At 36.5% G+C, this 19,185-nt stretch overlaps 1 protein-coding gene across 3 annotated transcripts in view; it reads right to left on the minus strand.

Annotated features, from left to right (window-relative positions):
- Positions 1–19,185, minus strand: part of NUP98 (nucleoporin 98) — an 88,110-nt gene that overhangs the window by 31,576 nt on the left and 37,349 nt on the right. For all 3 annotated transcript variants that reach the window (XM_018059429.1, XM_018059428.1, XM_018059427.1), the window contains exons 13-18: positions 16,601–16,734; positions 14,795–14,982; positions 6,860–6,976; positions 5,390–5,688; positions 2,975–3,088; positions 1,631–1,769 (exon numbers count right to left, since the gene is read on the minus strand). In XM_018059429.1, the coding sequence (XP_017914918.1) occupies positions 1,631–1,769; positions 2,975–3,088; positions 5,390–5,688; positions 6,860–6,976; positions 14,795–14,982; positions 16,601–16,734 (991 nt within the window). The remainder of the gene's footprint in view (positions 1–1,630; positions 1,770–2,974; positions 3,089–5,389; positions 5,689–6,859; positions 6,977–14,794; positions 14,983–16,600; positions 16,735–19,185) is intronic.

Raw genomic sequence — 19,185 nt, forward strand, 5'->3', positions numbered from 1 at the left:
AGTTTCCTTCTAACTCTATTTTCTATCATGAAAAGTGTTAAATGTTGTCTAGTGCTTTTTCTGCATCAACACTGATGATCATGTGGTTTTCTTCTTTGTCCTGTCAATGTGATGCATTACATTCATCAATTTTTATATGTTAAGCCATCTGTGCATTTCATAAACAAATCCTATTTGGTCATGGTGTGTAATCCAGTTGATGCACCACTGAATTCTGTTTGATAGTTATTTTGTTGAAGGTATTTACATTAATATATATTAAACATATTGGTCTGTAGTCTTCTTTTCTTACAGCACCTTTATTTAGCTTTGGACTCAGGGAAATGTTTCCCTCACAGAATTAGTTAGAAATGCTCCCTCCTCTATTCTGGGGAAGAGTTTGAGGAGAACTGGTATAAATTCTTTAAATGTTTGGTAAACTTCACCAGTGAAGCCATCTGGTCCAGGGCTTTGGTGGAGCTGGAGGAGCAGGGGATATTGATTACTAATTCAATTTCCTTATTAGTTCCAGGGTTCTTCAGATCTTCTATTTCTTCCTGGTTCAATCTCAGTGGGTTGTAAACACAAAGGATTTTAACTATGGCTCTCTGACCTGGCCTGCATTACAAGCTAGTATCTCACACTAAAGATACAGAAAGAGTTAAGCACACTCACAGCAGAAACAAGGGGGGAAAAAATACTATTAAGGGACTTTTCTGGTGGCACACTGGAAAAGAATCCACCTGCCAATGCAGGGGACATGAGTTCGATCCCTGGTCCAAGAAGATTCCACATGCCATGGAACACCTAGAGCCCTCGCACCACAACTACTGAGCGCACAGGCCACAATTACTGAAGCCTGTGTGCTCTAGGGCTCACAGCCACAACTAACGAAGTCCATGTGCCTAGAGCCTGTGTTCTGCAGCACAGAAGCCACCGCAATGAGAAGTCGATGCACCGCAGTGAAGAGCAGCCCTCAACCACCGCAAGAAAAGAAAGTCTGTGCACAGCAACGAAGACCCAGAGCAACCAAAAATAAAATAATTTTAAAAAGAAGAAAAATACTACTAAAAAGTATTTTCCAAAAGGTTTTGGAAACAATTGGATCTGATAATACTAGGGAAAGGAGTCAAAAAAGGAAAAATGTAGCATTTCTTTATCACTTATACTTTTTATTGTTTTGGCTTCACTGGGTCTCTGCTGCTGCACATAGGCTTTCTCTAGCTGCGGTGAGCGGGAGCTACTCTCTAATTGCAGTGTGCAGGCCTCTCATTGTGGTCCCTTCTCCTGTTGTGGAGTATGAGCTCTGGATCCACAGGCTTCAGTAGTAATTGTGGGTCATGGGCTCTAGAGCGCAGGCTCAATAGTCGTGGCACATAGGCTTAGTTGCCAAACACCATGAGGGATCACAGTTTCCAGACCAGGGATCAAACCTGTGTCCCCTGCATTAGCATGCAGATTCTTAACCTCTGGACGACCAGGGAAGTCCCATATCACTTATGTTTTTAAGTGAAAGCACAAAAATAATAATCACATAGTAAGTCTAAGAGACAAGTTGCAGGAAAATATATATAATATGAATATACCTGTGTTAACAGAAAAACACTGTGATTTAGCTGATTAGTTGTTAAATATGTAAATAAATTCATACCTATTTAGTCCTTCACCCACAGGTGGTTTTTGGTTATCATCTAAGTAGACAATCACTTCTTTCCTTCGGATATGTACAATGTCATCTAAATTTAGATTTGTCAAATTCACATCTCCTTCAAAATAGATTGAACCATAACCTATAAATCAGAGGAAAGAGTTAGAAACTTGTCCTATATAGAGGGCAAATACCCACTTTATACTTCCAGTGAAGGACCAAGCAGCTTTAAACATTTATCAATATTTTAAATCACCCAGCAATTCCTTGAATGAGCGATTTCATCTGTAATATTAGAAGGTGACATCAAATACACTGTTACCTGGCTTAACATGTGCATTTTTATAGTACTTATGTTATCCTCAAAGAAGCTGTTTAAAATCTCTTCCCAAGTATCTGTATGCGTGTGTGCATGCGTGTTAAGTTGCTTTACTGTGTCTGACTCTGTGAGACCCTAGGGACTACAGCCTGCCAGGCTCCTCTGTCCATGGGATTCTCCAGGTAAGAATACTGGAGTGGGTTGCCATGTCCTCCCTCCAGGGAATCTTTCCAACCCAGGGATCCAACCTGCCTCTCTGAGAACTCCTGCACTGGGGGATGGGTTCTTTACCACTAGTACCACCTGGGAAGCCCTAAGTATCTGTATGGCTCCTATATAAGCAACCCTTGGCACCTAGCCTACAGTATGAATTGAAATACTTGAGCTCTTCTTTTAATACAATACAGCAAGATGAGATCTTTCTTCCCCAAGAAAATTTTATCTATAATAACTTAATAATATGAAACAACCTAATTATTACCCATCTCATTAATTTTGTCACTTAGGATTTGCTGTTACAGTATTTTAATTGTAGAAAATTGCAATGAGCCAAATACTTGCCAGAGAGTATTAAAAAGTTTTAGTCTTTTTGTTGCTTGTTAATCAAAGTGTCCATTCAGGCCAAGGTGGTCCTGCTGCTGCTGCTAAGTCGCTTCAGTTGTGTCCGACTCTGTGCGACCCCATAAACAGCAGCCCACCAGGCTCCCCCATCCCTGGGATTCTCCAGGCAAGAACACTGGAGTGGGTTGCCATTTCCTTCTCCAATGCATGAAAGTGAAAAGTGAAAGTGAAGTCGCTCAGTTGTGTCCAACTCTTTGCGGCCCCATGGACTACAGCCTACCAGACTCCTCCGTCCATGAGATTTTCCAGGCAAGATTACTGGAGTGGGGTGCCATCACCTTCTCCGCAAGGTGGTCCAAATGTAGGTAAAAAACAAATTTAGCTATCAAGCACTTCCTTCACTTAATTACAAAGACAAGGTGCAGATTTCTGGGTTATACACTACTAACTCTTAAATTCAGACTCACCTTTACGACCAATAGTGAAGTCAGAGACAATGCATTCTCCTTTTTCATTGGTAATTTTAGCAAGGTCATCCATGGATGGAATAGTATAGTAGCCAACCTTAGTGAGAACGATGCCTACGACAAAAGAAACCAAAATACAGTACTGGTTGTGACTGACATTGGTTAGAGCAATTTTCAGCAATATTCATTTCACTTTTTCATTGTAAAAAAATTTCTACAGTGGATAATTTTAAAAATTACCTGATATAATCAGTAAATAAATTACTATATAAAAAGAAAATATATAGGAATAAAGCATTTTTCCAAACTGGTTTTCTTTTCTGCTCACCCCTGACCCCAGCTGATTTTTTAAGAAACACCATTCCTAAGAGTAACCAAGTATTAAAAAAAAAATCAAGGACTTAAAAAAACTCACTTACATAGGTAAGTAAGTTTGGAAAACATACATGTGACAGTATATTACACATTCTTAAAACTCACGGAAATCAAGATGAAATACCCTGCATGAGAAAGTCACGCAGACAAATGGAAACTTAAAGGTCTACATTACATTAATGTTATTTTAAAAAGTACTAACTAGGTAGGCAGCAGAAGAAACTGAAGAAAATACAGCATGAGTATGCTTGCTCTAACCACTCCTGTTCCATTAACAGGCAGAGATCAGGCTAACTTGCTTTCTGAGAAAGGCCCATACAAGAATTTAAGGCCCACATAAGATTAAACTAGTCTCCAGCAATGCTCACTCAATATGCTTAGGTTTTAGAGGGTTGTTAGAGTGTTCTTGAGACTGGAATTCTAAACTGGGAGGCAACAAAGAAGGTCAGTGAAAAAACTAAACAATTTTAAAAAATCCTGACTGAGTATTTAAGATGTAGTATCATAATGAACTCACGTAGGTGTCTAAATACAAACACAGATTAACACAAGACTCTTAATGTTAAAGAATAAAGTTGTTTCTTTAGTGTACCATGTGACCAGAAGATATATACAAAGACAATAAGATATCAGACATAGAGGAAGTTTATAGACACATTAATATATACTGCAAAATAACCCCAAAGTTCACTAAGAGAATGGAGAAACTAAATTTGTCATATTTATATAATGCAATGCTACATGGTAATAAAAAAGAACCAAATGCTGCTAAATATACATCATGGATAAAATCTCATAAGAAAATGCACCTGCCAATGCAGGGGACACAGGTTTGATCCCTGGTCTGGGAAGATCCCACATGCTTCAGGGCAACTAAGCCTGTGCACCACAGCTACTGTGTGCCACAGCGACTGAAGCCAGCATGCCTTAGAGCCTGTACTTGCCAACCAGAGAAGCACCACAATAAGAAGCCTGTGCAGCCATCACAGCTAGAGAGTACCCCCAGCTTGCTGCAACTAGAGAAAGCCTGTGTGCAACAAGAAGACCCAGTGCAGCCAAAAATAAGTAAATAATTAAAATTTTAAAACGTTTTTAAAAAATATATTAAAAAAAAAAAGAATAGGAAAGGGAATTCCCTGGCAGTCCAGTGGTTAGGACTCTGTGCTGTCACTGCTGAGGGCAGGTTTAGATCCCTGCTTGGGGAACTAAGATCCTACAAGTCACATGTTGTGGCTAAAATATAAATTAAAAAAAAAACAAAAAAAACTAGGAAGAACTAATCTATGTAACAGAAACCAGACTATGGTTGATTTCTGGAGATGGGAACACGAACTTCCAGGGTTAAAGAAATATTCTCTCTTGAGTGTATGTGTTTGTATATGTATATATGAGTATACATATATATTTATGTCTAAATTTACTGAAATGAACACTTAAGACCTATATACTTCACTATATGTAAACTATCTCAGTTAAAAGGGGAAGGGGAAATGTAATGATACTGTCAAAACCCAAATAAGGTTAAGTCAGCAGAGAAAAAAGGCAAACTTTAAGCATCCCATCAAGATACTTCAATCCTGCAGTTTATGCTATATCCCAGATTAGTTGGCATAAACTAGTCAGTTCATTGTCGGGGACAAAAAAGAAAAAGACAGAACTAAAGTGATAATAACCAACCAACCATTAACATTTGAATGCCTACTCTAGTCTGGCATTATGGTCTGTATATTTCAATTCAAATCTCAAAAATCGCTTAAGTAACTACTGCTATAATTTTAATTAAACAATGAATAAGCAACTTATGTGAATTTATGAAGTTAGAAAAAGTTATAAGGATAGTCCCTCTTGCTATAAAACTTGGAGTATTTAAACGATGTGGATTCCAAATCAACCACAGCATTAGTGACAAATGTTCAAATGTTAACTTTCATAAAAATGCAATAAAAAATATTTAGAAGTTCAGCTAGCTAACTTCTATTACGATGAAAATATGTGATCAATAAGAGGTCTCAAATGACTGGTAAGAGATCTGAATCTGACCTGCCGGATGTATATGGTAAGTGTTATTTTCGATTTCTTCTCGGTCATCCTGCAGTGACTCCTCATGAAAAGAGGTCTCTTCACTGCTTCCTTCCAGTCCATTTCGCAAGGCAGCACGCATGTTTAATGCAATGATGGTATCATCTACACTGCTGCTGCTGTTATGTTTATTTCCAGCACTTTCTGGGGTTTGAGGAATGGGTTTGGCAATAGGGTTAGTATAAAAACGTGACACAAGAGATTCATCTTCTCCATCCTGCTGATGATTCTCATCCACTGGTTTGCTCAGAAAACTGAATCTGAAAAGGGAGAAAGTAAACAAATACTTACTGTTTTAGCCCCTTGTAGTAAAACAGCAACAATCAGTCATTATTAGGCCTTCATTAAGTATCTGACACTGTTCTATGTAATTCCATGTATTAAAAATCCACTTAATACTTAAAGTAATCCTATAAAACAGGCTGCTATCATTCTCTGTATTTTACAGAAAACTCAGACACAGAAAATAACTTGTCAAGGTCACAAAGCTATAAGTGCTAGTTAGCACTGTAACCCATGAAGACTGAATGTAGATTCCATGACTTTAACTGATCTATTTTAATGAGTGAATGAATCTGAGTGTCACCATTTTTAGCTTAAAGAGGGGAGGGAGTCTACTATGTGGGGGTCAAATAATCAGTAGTGAATGTCATAATATAAAACTGAAAAAATTAAATTTTTAATATTATAATCAACAGAGTATTAGAAAATGCTTCATTATTGAAAAATCAAACTATAATTTTATCCAAAGAGGAAAAAATAGGAGTGCAAAGACATATATACAAGGATTTTTCACTGAGGCGTTATTTTGAATACAGGAACACCAAAATAATCTAAATATCCTCTAAAAGAGAACTGACTGAATTATCTTACATTCATAATAATGGTTATAGAGTCACTTAAAAAGGGGCAGGTTAGCATATCATGTTGATAGTAAATGGTTACAGAATATCATTTCATGCATAATCACTATAATATTTAAGAATGTACTCAATAAATAAATTTCTAAACCATTAGAAAATATGCTGAACTACTAAGGATTACTGTATATACTTGTACTTTTTCCTTTATATATTTCTGTACTGCTTTGAGGGGGGTGTTGGTTACAGTTGTTGTATATCACTTTAATAACTATCACAAATAAAATCTTATTTTAAGAGGGATAAGGGGATGTCACATGCATGCTAACCCTGTCCAAAACGACATACATGGATACCAGAAAAGTTTTGCAGAACTGAATCAGAAAAAATATAATTTTAGTGTCTATGGTACTCAAGAGGTAAATACAAGACATAACTTCTAGGTGCTCACATGCTGTTGTACTTCCAACTTCATAAAATTTCTTGAATGAATAAATACTAAGCTCCGAATCTCTTCTAAATGAGAACAAGGCTCTCGACCAGAAGTAACCCAAAAGAGCATTCAGTTTACCTCTCTCCATTTTCTGGATAATCAGATGGTGAAGCTAGATCTTCTGAATCACGATTAACAGGAGAGAATAGACTGCTATTGTTAAGGTTTTTCAAAACCAACTTCTTAATGCTCTTCCTATAAACAGAGATTAAAAAAAAAAAAGAACTCAGGCACACAAAATTACACTAAGGACTATCTTAAAACCTCAAGTGGGAAAGAGAACTCTTATTCAACTCATGTGCACCTAAAACTGATCTAACAAGTTCAGTTCACCAACTCAGCTCATAAATAACTAGAACGTAAGGTCTCAAATATATTACACTCTGGTATTTAGAAGAATAAGCTAATAAAGCACATCAAAATCAAGTAAGAAATACGCTTCAAAATACTCTTCCTTTGCTGAACTCTGTAAGAATTTGTCTAGACACTAGTTTACTCCCCACACTGTCATGCATTTCAATTATGTTTCTACATGCCTTTTTTCTCTTTAAAAAACACTAAAAAAATTTTTTGGCAGTCAGGATTTATGACTGCTCCTGCATAGAAATTAGCATGTTGTTTTGAAAGAAGACTATTGTTTGACTCTTTTGTGATCCCATGGACTGCAGCCCAACAGGATCCTCTGTCCATGGGATTTCCCAAGCAAGAATACTGGAGTGGGTTGCCATTTCCTTCTCCAGGGGATCTTCCCGACCCAGGGAGCAAACCCATGTCTCCTGTTGGCAGGTGGATTCTTTACCACTGAACCACCAGGGAAGCCACTGAAGGAAGACATGTTTAAATGAGAATGTTTTCTTTAAAACAAGACAAGAAAGAGTGGTAAAAACCTGTTATCCAATGATGTAAATGACCATGAATATCTAAAACGTTCAAGTTTGTGTACAACAGGTTTTACTTAAAGCAAGAACCTCTATAGTATACCAGCTTTAAGTAGAAAAAACAGATAAAATGATCTTAATCAACCTCCACTTAAAAAAATCACTGAATTAACTAATACACTCCATTCCCTCTTTTTAAAGAAAAAACCAACCATTGGGAATTCCCCGGGGTCCAGTGATTACACTGTGCTTCCAGTGCATGGATTCAATTTTTGGATGAGGACCTAGCTCCATAATGCTGTGTGGTATGGCCAAAAAACACACACACACACACACACACACACATTGTGGTGTTTGTTCCTTACTTATGTATGCTAGGTATACTCCTCATTGTAATGGTGCTATTAAATAAATATTAAGTAAGCCAATGAAAGAGGCAATTGACAACAAAAAAATTACTACTTTTATGAAAAATAAAACTTGCCTTTCTATTGATGGTAGACTAACTAATGAGGACTAATTCTCCTAGGGAGGATCACCAGAAAACTCAGAACTCTTTCCAGGCATGAAGAGCCAACAAGATGGTAAAAAATGGCAGTACCAGTAATTTGAGGGGACAGTGGCACAGGGAGGTGTCCTGTACTTGGGGTTGCTTTTCTCCTGGAGACTTTTCTGATCCCAAGGGCAAGGCTAAGAGGCTGACAGTGAACTTCACAGTCTCGTGGGACTAGAAAGGCAGAGACTAGAATCTAGAGCCACACAAGGTGTGAAGCTCAGCTTTGACTCATCTCAGTAAGCACCTGTCATTAAAAAAACTGTTAAGACCAATATCAGCATCCTTGAACTCATTACTGTCAGTTTTCTTCAAAGAAGATAAACGGCCAATAAGCACATAAGATATGCAACATCATAAAGGGGATGCAAATCACAAGGATGAAGTACCACTTCACCCCCACTAGGATGACTGTTATAAGCTGACAGACAAACCAGAAAACAAGTGCTGACAAGGGAATGGAGAAAATGAAAACAATGTGCATTGCTGGAGGTAATGTAAAATGGTGCAGCTGCTGTGGGAAACAGTTAGGCAGTTCTTTAAAGGGTTAAGTACAGGGACTTCCCTGGTGGTCCAGTGGTTAAGAATCTGCTTTGCAATGCAAGGGACACAGGTTCAATCACTGGTTGGGGAAGATGCCACATGCCACAGAGCAATTAAGCCTGTGCACTACAACTACTAAAGCCCGAGAACACCAGAGCCTATGGCTTGCAACAAGAGAAGCCACTGCATTAAGAAGCCTGAGTACCACAACTAGAGGGTAGCCCCCAATCTCCCCAACTAGAGAAACCCTGCTCCCAGCAATGAAGACTCAGTGCAACCAAGAAATAAAATTCTATTAAAAAAGGGGGGGGGGGTTTAAGTACAGAATTAATGTATGACCAAACAATTTCAGTCCTAGGTATATACCCAAAAGAACTGAAACCAGGGACTCTTTATCAACATTCATAGTAGCACTATTCACACAGCTAAAAGGTGGAAACAACCCAAATGTCCATCAATAGATGGATAAACAAAATGCGGGATAATCATATGGCGGAATATTATTCAGCCTTAAAAAAGAATTAAGTTCTGATACATGCTACAACTTAAAAGTGAAAAAAGTAAAGAACCTTTAAAACATTATGCCAAGTAAAATACTCCAAACATGAAAGAATAAATTCTGCATGATTCCCTGTACATGTAGTATCTAAAATAGGCAAATTCTTACAGACAGAAAGTAATATAGAGGTTAAAAGGGACTGGAGGAAGAAGAAAATAGAGAATTATTGCATGGCAGTAAGTTCTGGAAATACTAGTGGTGGTTGTTATACAATATTATAAAAATACTTAACATCACTGAATTGTACTTGACAGAACACATATTTTACTATTTAAACCATTTTCATGTATATCTTACCACAATAAAAATTAGTAAGTAAAATAACAAAAAAGGTCATAAAAATCTCCATATTAAGAATTTATACTCTTGAATAACCAAGACTCAAAAAACTCTATGAAAATCAGAAAGCATTTATCATATAATTATTATTTGAATGTTAAGAGTACTTCATATCAAAACTTGTAGAGTATAAATAAAGCTGAACTATTAATAAAAGGGAAACTTATATCTCTAAGGCATGTATTTGGAAAGGAGCAAAGTTAAAAATAAAAAGTGAGCACTGATTTAAACAAATGACAGAAAACAAATACCAATAAAAGGGGGGGCATTAAAAATAAAATTAAACATTAGTGAAAATATGATAAATTAAAATTAATGAAAAAGGAACACAGACTAGAGAGCATTAGTAATGCCAGAAGTTTAGTTCTTTGAAATGTTAAATGAAACTGGCAGATCCCTGACCACACTGCTACAATGAGAAGGCACAAACCACCACGTTAGGAATGAACAGAGACATTTCTACAGATTCCACTAAAATAAAAAAGACAGTAAGGATATTTTTAAACAACTTTATGCCAATAACTTTGGAATTTTAATGAGCTGAAATGAATATTATAAGAACATCAAAAATGACACAAGAAATGAAAAAGCTTAAGTTCTATAACTTTAAAGTCAACAATTAAAATGAAACACCTTACTACAAACAGTATCTTCACCAGTATCCAACATTTAATGGGGGAGAGGAGAAGCTTATCTTACCCCAAGCCTCCCAGAAAAGAGGAAATGATCCAATTTGTTTGTGAGGTCAGCATAACTTTTATACCAAAACTGGCTAAGAAAATTTTAAGAAAGGAGCACCCAAGCCAATCTAAATCAGCAACACAGAAGGCAAAAAAAAAAAAAAAAAAAAAATCCTGGACAAATTTTTACACAGTGAATCCTACAAGCAAGTTACTGAACACTGTCAGGAACTTCGGAAAGGAATTAGGAGCCAACATGAAAGGGTTCCTGTTGGCCAAAGAGAAAACAACCTCATCAGCACAGAAAGTAACAGCTGCAATGGACAGAAACACAATAAACAGCGGTGAGGGAGGTGGGGAGAGTGAAGAAGATGGTTTAATTAAATGCTTCACACGAAGAACACATGACTAGAAGGCAAGGAACTTAAATACAGAACATAAAAACAGTGCCAGACAAATGTGAAGAGGATGGGGGGCTAACTTAGTAAATACAAAACAGAATACCATTCGGTCAGGTCATGTTTCAAATAAACACTGACAAGAAAGCTAGAAAATAAAATTCTGTTTGAAAAAAATATATATGTATTTAAAACCATAAACATATCAAAACACTCCCCCTGCCTGACAGTTCTCCCAATCCATCTTCAGTTTAAACAACACATCCTCAGACAAGCTTTCCTTCACTATTCTCTACTGGTCTCTTACAGTGGCAATCTCTACTTCCTTCTGTAACCTGTCTCACTTGTGATTATTCTGTGTCAGCATCTCTCTTCCCCCAGACTGTGACAGAGGAATGTGTCTGGTTCACAGCTGTATCCCCAGAGCCCATCACATTTGTACATAGTAGTTTGTGATAAATGTGTGCTGAATAAAGGAATGAACAGAGGTATTAAAAGAATATTTCTAACTCTGTCATTCAGAATAAAAAATATTATTGGCTTGTTCTATAGAAACTTCTCTGACTACGATGTAAAGGCAAAAGACACGACACCAGTAAGGTTCTCACACTTGTCAAGCTATCAGATTCATCTCTCAGAGCAAACTGAGTACAGTTCTAGTGCTGGCCATCAGAATTCTCTGCCATCTACATTTTTCACAGAACTAAAACAAAAAAATTTCACAATTCATACGGAAACACAAAAGACCCTGAATAGCCAAAGCAGTCTTAAGAAAGAAGAATGGAGCCGGAGGAATCAACCTTCCTGACTACAGATTATACTACAAAGCTACAGTCATCAAGACAGTATGGTACTGGCACAAAAATAGAAACATAGACCAATGGAACAGGATAGAAAGCCCAGAAATAAACCCATGCATCTATGGGTACCTTAGGACAAAGGATGCAAGAATACACAATGGGGCAAAGACAGCCTCTTTAATAAGTGGTACTGGGAAAACTGGACAGCTACATGTTAAAATAATGAAATTAGAACACTTCTTAACACCATACACAAAGATAAACTCAAAATGGATTAAAGACCTGAAGTAAGACCAGAAACTATAAAACTCTTACAGGAAAACATAGGCGGAACACTTGATGACATAAATCAAAGCAAGATCCTCTATGACCCACCTCCTAGAGTAAATAAAAAATAAAATAAAGCAAATAGATGGTGAAACAGTGGAAAGAATGGCAGACTTCACTTTTTGGGCTCCAAAATCACTGCAGAGGGTGATTGCAGCCATGAAATTAAAAAGACACTTACTCCTTGGAAGGAAAGTTATGACCAAACTAGACAGCATATTAAAAAGCAGAGACATTACTTTGCCAACAAAGGTCCATCTAGTCAAGGCTATGGTTTTTCCAGTAGTCATGTATGGATGTGAGAATTGGGACTGCAAAGAAAGCTGAGCACCAAAGAATTGATGCTTTTGAACTGTGGTATTGGAGAAGACTCCTGAGAGTCCCTTGGACTGCAAGGAGATCCAACCAGTCCATCCTAAAGGAAGTCAGTACTGAACATTCACTGGAAGGACTGATACTGAAGCTGAAACTCCAATACTTTGGCCACCTGATGTGAAGAACCGATGACTCACTGGAAAAGACCCTGATTTTGGGAAAGCCTGAAGGCAGGAGGAGAAGGGGACAACAAGAGGATAAGATGGTTGGATGGTATCATTGACGTGATGGACATGAGTTTGAGTAGGCTCCAGAAGTTGGTGATGCACGGGGAAGCCTAGCGTGCTGGAGTCCACGGGGTTGCAAAGAGTCAGATATGACTGAGCAACTGAACCGAACTGAACTGCAACAGTGAAGACAGTAGTAGATGTGCTTACAGAAGTAACGGAAGGTCAGTTCTTAGAGGGCACTATAAGCAACTTGGCTTTTAAAGGCTGAAGTATGAACCACTATTGAGTTTTCGACACAAGGGTGATGTGGTCTGATTTACACTTTAAAAAAGTCACTATTAACTGTATTTCAGAACAGAACGCAAAGAAACAAGGATAAAAGCAGAAAGATTAGTTAGAATACTGTAATATTCAATCAAGAGATGATAGTGCCCTGGATTAAGGTAATTAGTGGCAGTGAATGTGGTATGAATTGGTCAGATTCTGGATAATTTTTGAGGGTAAAACAAAGATGTGCTAAAGGCTTAGATATCAGATGCACAGTAAAAGTCAATGACGATTCCAAAAATTTTAGCCTGAGCAACTAGAGTGATAGAAATGCAATTACATGCAATAGGAAAGGCTTTGGGTGGAACAGCTTTGAAGGAGATAATCAAGAGTTTGTTCAACTTTGGACACATTAATTTTGAAATAAATTTAAGTGGAGATGTTGAGTATGGCTGGATATTGGATATAAGACTCTGAAGTTTGGGGAGAGGTCTAGGCTGGAGATAAATGTTTGAGAATTAGACATAAATCACTACAGATATTAAATCACTTTGGAAGTGAATAAAGATCATGAGATCAAGAGCTGAGCCTAGGAATCAGAAAGAAGAGGGAAGAACCAGCAAGGGAGACAGGAGGAGCAACTAGCAAAGTAGGACTAAAACTAGAACCATGACTGCAGCTCTGAAATTAAAAGACTCTTGTTCCTTGGAAGAAAAGCTATGACAAACCTAGACAGCCTATTAAAAAGCGGAGACATTACTTTCCAGACAAAAGTCTGTATAGTCAAAGTTATGGTTTTTCCAGTAGTCATGTATGGATGTTAGAGCTACACCATAAAGAAGGCTGAGCACGGAATAATTGATGCTTTCGAACTGTGATGTTGGAGAAGACTTCAAAGAGTCCCCTGGACTGCAAGGAGATCAGTCCTGAATATTCACTGCAGGACTGATACTGAAGCTGAAGCTCCAATACTTTGACCACCTGATGCAAAGAGCCAACTCCCTGGAAAAGACCCTGATGCTGGGAAAGACCAAAGGCAGGAGGAGAAGGATATGACCAAGAAGGAGAAGGTTGGATGGCTTCACTGACTCAATGGACAGGAGTTTGAGCAAGTTCTGGGAGATGGTAAAGGATAGGGAAGCCTAGTGTGCTGCAGTCCATGGGGTCACAAAGGGTCGGACATGACTGAACAACTGAACAACAACAATAAAACTAGAGAAGTAAATCAAGGAGACGTGACAGGTGAACCGGGTACGTCTGAAATGTCTGCCTTTCCACTCCAATTCCTTCTATTTGTATATCATACTTGTAGATTATAAGACCTGGTGATATTGCCCTGAAAGTCGCTGATCTGATGACTGGACTAAACAAGGTGAACCTAAGCCCTTTTTATCTACTCTATACTAAACAATGTGTTAAATGTTGGGGACATAAACAGGAATAATACACAGTCCCTGCCTTCAAAATAATCCAATGATACTCTAAGAAATGTATAAAATTGGGCTTCTGTTTCTTCTTAAGCAGCAGTCCACTATACTCTTATGGGGACAAAAAGGAGTGATAATTTTTCATACTTTATTAACACTCACAGACAAAACTACAAGAGATGAACTCTCATTTTACCCCCAAAGCCTTTAAAAAAAAAAAAAAAGCTTTATGATTAGAAAAGTACTTGGTGTTTGAAAAAAGCCTGTGTGTGTGTATATGTATGTGTGTGTGTACATTATTTCTAGAAAAATAAACTTTGAAATGAAATGCCCTAAAATTACATCTCCAGATGACAACTATTGTTAATACTTTGGTATGTATTTTTCTTCAGTTTTCCCCCCTATATATATACCAACACTCTAATAAGGCAGGTGTGTATACTTTATAATTTTCAATATTTACCAACTCTTCTATATACTTTCCATGTTCTGTTTATTATTTAATATCTGTATTATGAAAGTTGAAACAAATATGTGTGTGCATGTATATATTATATATATATATAAAATACAGAAAGAGAGAGGTTTTTTCTTAACTAGTTTGGCCAATTTGAGTTGTAAAAAAATAGTATATTCTTGAATGGAGAGAGTAGCATAGAAACATATACACTATCACACGTAAAACAGATAAACTCACTTGGGCATGAATGCTCCATTGGCTAAGGATGGTTCATCGTCATCCAGTCCATCAAAAAGATGTGACTTGGCTGTGCCTGTTGTTTGTAAAGCCTTTGGTCGGACTCTGGTGGCAGGGCGGGGTGTCAGTTTATAATGAGTAGGTGTAGTGAGAGCCTTCTGGGCTGCTGGATTTGTTGGTTTCAATCTCTGAAAACAAAAAAAAATCAAGGATAGCTCTAGTTTAACTCAAGTTTGGTACTGGCCCTAACACCAGAAGACTAGCTTTCACATCTCATCTCTGCCATTTAACAACTAGATACCTTTTGGAGTCTCAGCTCCCAGAACACAAGGATTTCTCACCCAACTTTGTATGAATGTGTGCCTGCTAATTAAACTGCCTTTATTTCTCTACAACTGATTTTCATTCATCTCACCAACCCCATTTCAAATGGGTTTGTCTGACTTGTTCCAAAACATAATCGAGACATTCCATTTGAAGTGCTTCACAAAGCAGAATGTCTTAACAGAACATATTAATATACCTTGTGTATTTCTCTTCATCTTACAAAAGAGAAACCTGCAATTGTTTTGCTTTCTAAAACAAAGATGACAATATTTATGTTCATTTTAAGAAAATATAACATCAAAATTCTAAGCTTATTTTTATTAAATTATTTATTATTCATTTATTAATAAAACATCTTCAAGAAAAACTGAGACACAGCCATAAACAACTTTTATGCAATATAAATCACTGAAAAATATATAGACATTAACTTAAAGAAACCCTGTGCCTCCTAATGCCTCTCTTTATCTCTTGGCAAGCATGAATCTACTGTCTCTATGGATCTGTGTATTCTAGACATTTTATATAAAAGAAATCATTGTCTTTATGTTTCGCTTAACTTAGTATTGTTTTCAAGATTCATTCACACTGTAGCATGTATTGTTAGTTCATTCCATTTTATGGCTGAAATGAGATTCCATCATATAGATATACAACACTGTGTTTATCCATTCATCAGCTGAGGCACTCTATTACTGCATATACTAAACTAAAGCTGGGTAAATTTAATAATGTACAAGTCTGATCGTCCTCACTAGATAGCAAGCTCTTAGAGAAAATATTATTGTTTATTTTCATTAGGTACCCTCAGTGCTGAACACAATGACTAGTCAGACATAAATGACTAAATACTACTGTATACTGAGCAACTTATTTTAATTCTCAACACTGAATAGAAATACTATTCAGAATTGCTATTTTACAGATGAAATTAAGAGAGGCAAAAAGAGATGCCCAATATCTCACAGACCGTAAGTGGTAAAATAAGGATTAAATGGACCAAAGACTACTTTCAATGCCACACCACAGTGAGCAGAAGATCAGTTCTAAAGCCTAAGAGACTAAGACAACGCTATGCAGAAATCAGGAAAAAAAAATTTTGATTTGCCATTTAAGACATTAGAAAAAAAGAAAGACATTATGATGCCAGAGAAATCAGCCTCCAAGAATCTTAGTTTGCTCAACTATAAGAGTATATATCTGATTTATTTCAGGGCTCAGCCTTAAAAAGTCTCAGCCTTGCCTCAGTCTAACACTCATTTTCACTGTCATACTGCCTTCCAGATACAAAAATAACAAGTTTTTTTTGTACCCCTGGCCTACTGAAAAGCATAAATAAAGTGACTTAAAAACTTAATTACAAAACCAACACAAGATTGTAAAGCAACTGTCCTCCAATCAAAATTAAGTTAAAAAAAAAATTACACCTAAGTTTTCCTACTCTGAGAACTGATTTTATTGAAACTTCCTTAAATTTACCTCTTCTTTCTTCTTAGGGTCTGACATGGGATTCCGGAAGAGAGGAGAGTCTCCGAAAGGTGAGTATGTCAGACTATTGATGTGCTGTTGGAGAACAGCCTGCTGGGCAGCAGAAGCATTTGGATCTGTCAAAGCTTTGTAAAAAAGGAAAGAAAAGGATCAGTTCAAGGATCCACTGCCTTAAATCAAGAGAACTCAAGGCTCCCTTCAAAATGTTCAGACTCACTCAGTAGCATTACTGGTAGAGAGCAGAGGAGCAAACTGTGAAGAAAACCAAACAATCTAAAAGATCAAAGATATGAGGAGCATTTCACAAGAAATAATACACATAAAATTTTACTGAGGTATTCATTATTGTTAATAATCAAAGAAATGTAAACCACAACAACCTTGAAGACATTTTATATCTACTTCATTATCAATGGCACAGCTGTATAAAAAGGGATACAGTATGATTTTCAGAAACACTGCAAATTGGTTTAATTGGTCTAAAAGAGACAATGACAGTACACAGAGCAAGTACTGTTTTTATATTTTTTAACCTAATAATTTCAATCATGGAAATTTAACCCAAAGACAGAATTAAACTAGATAGAAAATAGATGTTTGCAAGTGTTCACTGAACATTATCTGCAATAGTCAAGACTTGGAAACAACCTATGTCCGACATTAACACTTGCAAAAATCATGATTCATCAACATGATGGATTAAGTAGATATTAAAAATGACAATGTGGAAATAAGGTATCTTTGATTCAATAAGTAAAAAATTCCAGAATAAAAAATATTAAGTACACTGAGAACATAGAGGAAGAAAGAACACAGATGAAGCAAACAAAAGTGAAAATGGCTGTATTTCGTCCTTATGAGAGACAGGAACAATGATCTACAACTGTACACAGTAAAAAGAAACCAGCAACAAGTAGTCCCACAACTATCTGCACTGCACCTTGACTGATCAAGGAACTTCTTTGCAAGATAAATATTTCAAAACCAAATACTGATAAAAAATAAAATCACAGTGATTTCATTTTTAGAAATAAAATACTTTTTTCTTTATAAACATTTAAAATAAGGCTAAACCCAAAATATGATAAAATAATTAATATAAAGGGGGTATCATAAACAAAAAGATTTTGAAAAAGTTAAAACGGGGGGAGAAAGATAAGAGTAGCACCAACAACAAACCTAGAACAGAAAATTAAAGTAAAATTAATGAAAAGGAGGTAGATCCACCTTAGTCAAATTGAGCTTTCTTAAAACTGGATGTATTCACTCAATACTAAAACACTGTATATTGATGTATAAGGAGAGAATACTAATTTGCTTAGGAGTGTGAAATCCAGGGGAGGTGTCAATTTGAAGATCATAAATTGTCTGTGCTCAGAAAGTTCCTAAATCCAATTTCAGACTACTGCTGAGAAAAATATATAGAAAGTAGCTTTTGATACACAGGACCACCCAACAACATGATGTTTTTCTGCGGACTATACAACGAGACTGAAGAAAGCCTGAATACTTTTATTAAAGAACTCTAATATTCACTAATTAGTTTGTCACCTGACAATCAATTATGTATTAAAATTAAAAAAAAAAAAAAAAAACACTGATTAGGACCAGCATTTAACAAGTATAGGTCACCCTTCCTGGACATGCTCAAACAAAAACTTCTCAACTAATCCAAACATAATTAGGAATGTGTGCAAGGATATCTTTATTTCTGTATGTTTAAATATAAAATCCACTCTATGTTAACTAGATTATTTAAAATACAGAAAAGAGCTGATAAGTTAGCAAAAGTAAGAGAACAAGCAAACATAAGCATTAGTGAAGGTACCATTGACTGGTGTTATAGTCAGTTCTGGCTATAAAAGTTGAAAACATGAAATCACATCATGGTCAAAGGATTAAAGAGATGGATTAAAAATCAAGTTTTCTGAGAACAGAAGAAATTGATACTTTAATTGAAAGAAAGGCAACAGGGTTACCACAAAGAAGCTGTAGGAGACTGATCTTGCTTGGGTTTAGGAAGTAAAAGGAGAACCCCTCTAGGCTCCTCTGTCCATGTGATTTCCCAGGCAAGAATACTTAAGTAGGTTGCCATTTCCCACTCTAAGAATAGAACCACTGAGTTGAAACTCTAAAAAGGCAGGTTTTGGTTTCTAAACTACCTGAACAATGTACTGGACTAACATGTAAAGAAGCCACCACAGCTAATGCTTTTAAGTAAGAGACTCCAACAAGCTCTAAAGCACCTTTCAGATCCTGTGATGCAAAAGACGTGCATTCTAAATCAATATACCTACATTTCAATGGGCAGTAACACTACTATATGTAACTACAATATCAAATTCATGTCAGGAAGTTTTAACTGGCTTTGGGAAAAGATGGATTATTTAAAAACCAATCAAAAGCTATCTAAGTAAAAATAGCAGGTTACGATATTTGTGCTACCTCTCACTGAAATAAAAACTAAGGAAAAGAAATAAAACAAATACTTTTATGATAAAACTGATTTTAATATTTCATACAGAAATTAAGAGTTCTAATTAATCTCTAGTACCTTCAGAGACCTAATTAAAATC

This window comes from Capra hircus, chromosome 15 (genome assembly GCF_001704415.2).
Source record: "Capra hircus breed San Clemente chromosome 15, ASM170441v1, whole genome shotgun sequence".
Classification (NCBI taxonomy): domain Eukaryota; kingdom Metazoa; phylum Chordata; class Mammalia; order Artiodactyla; family Bovidae; genus Capra; species Capra hircus.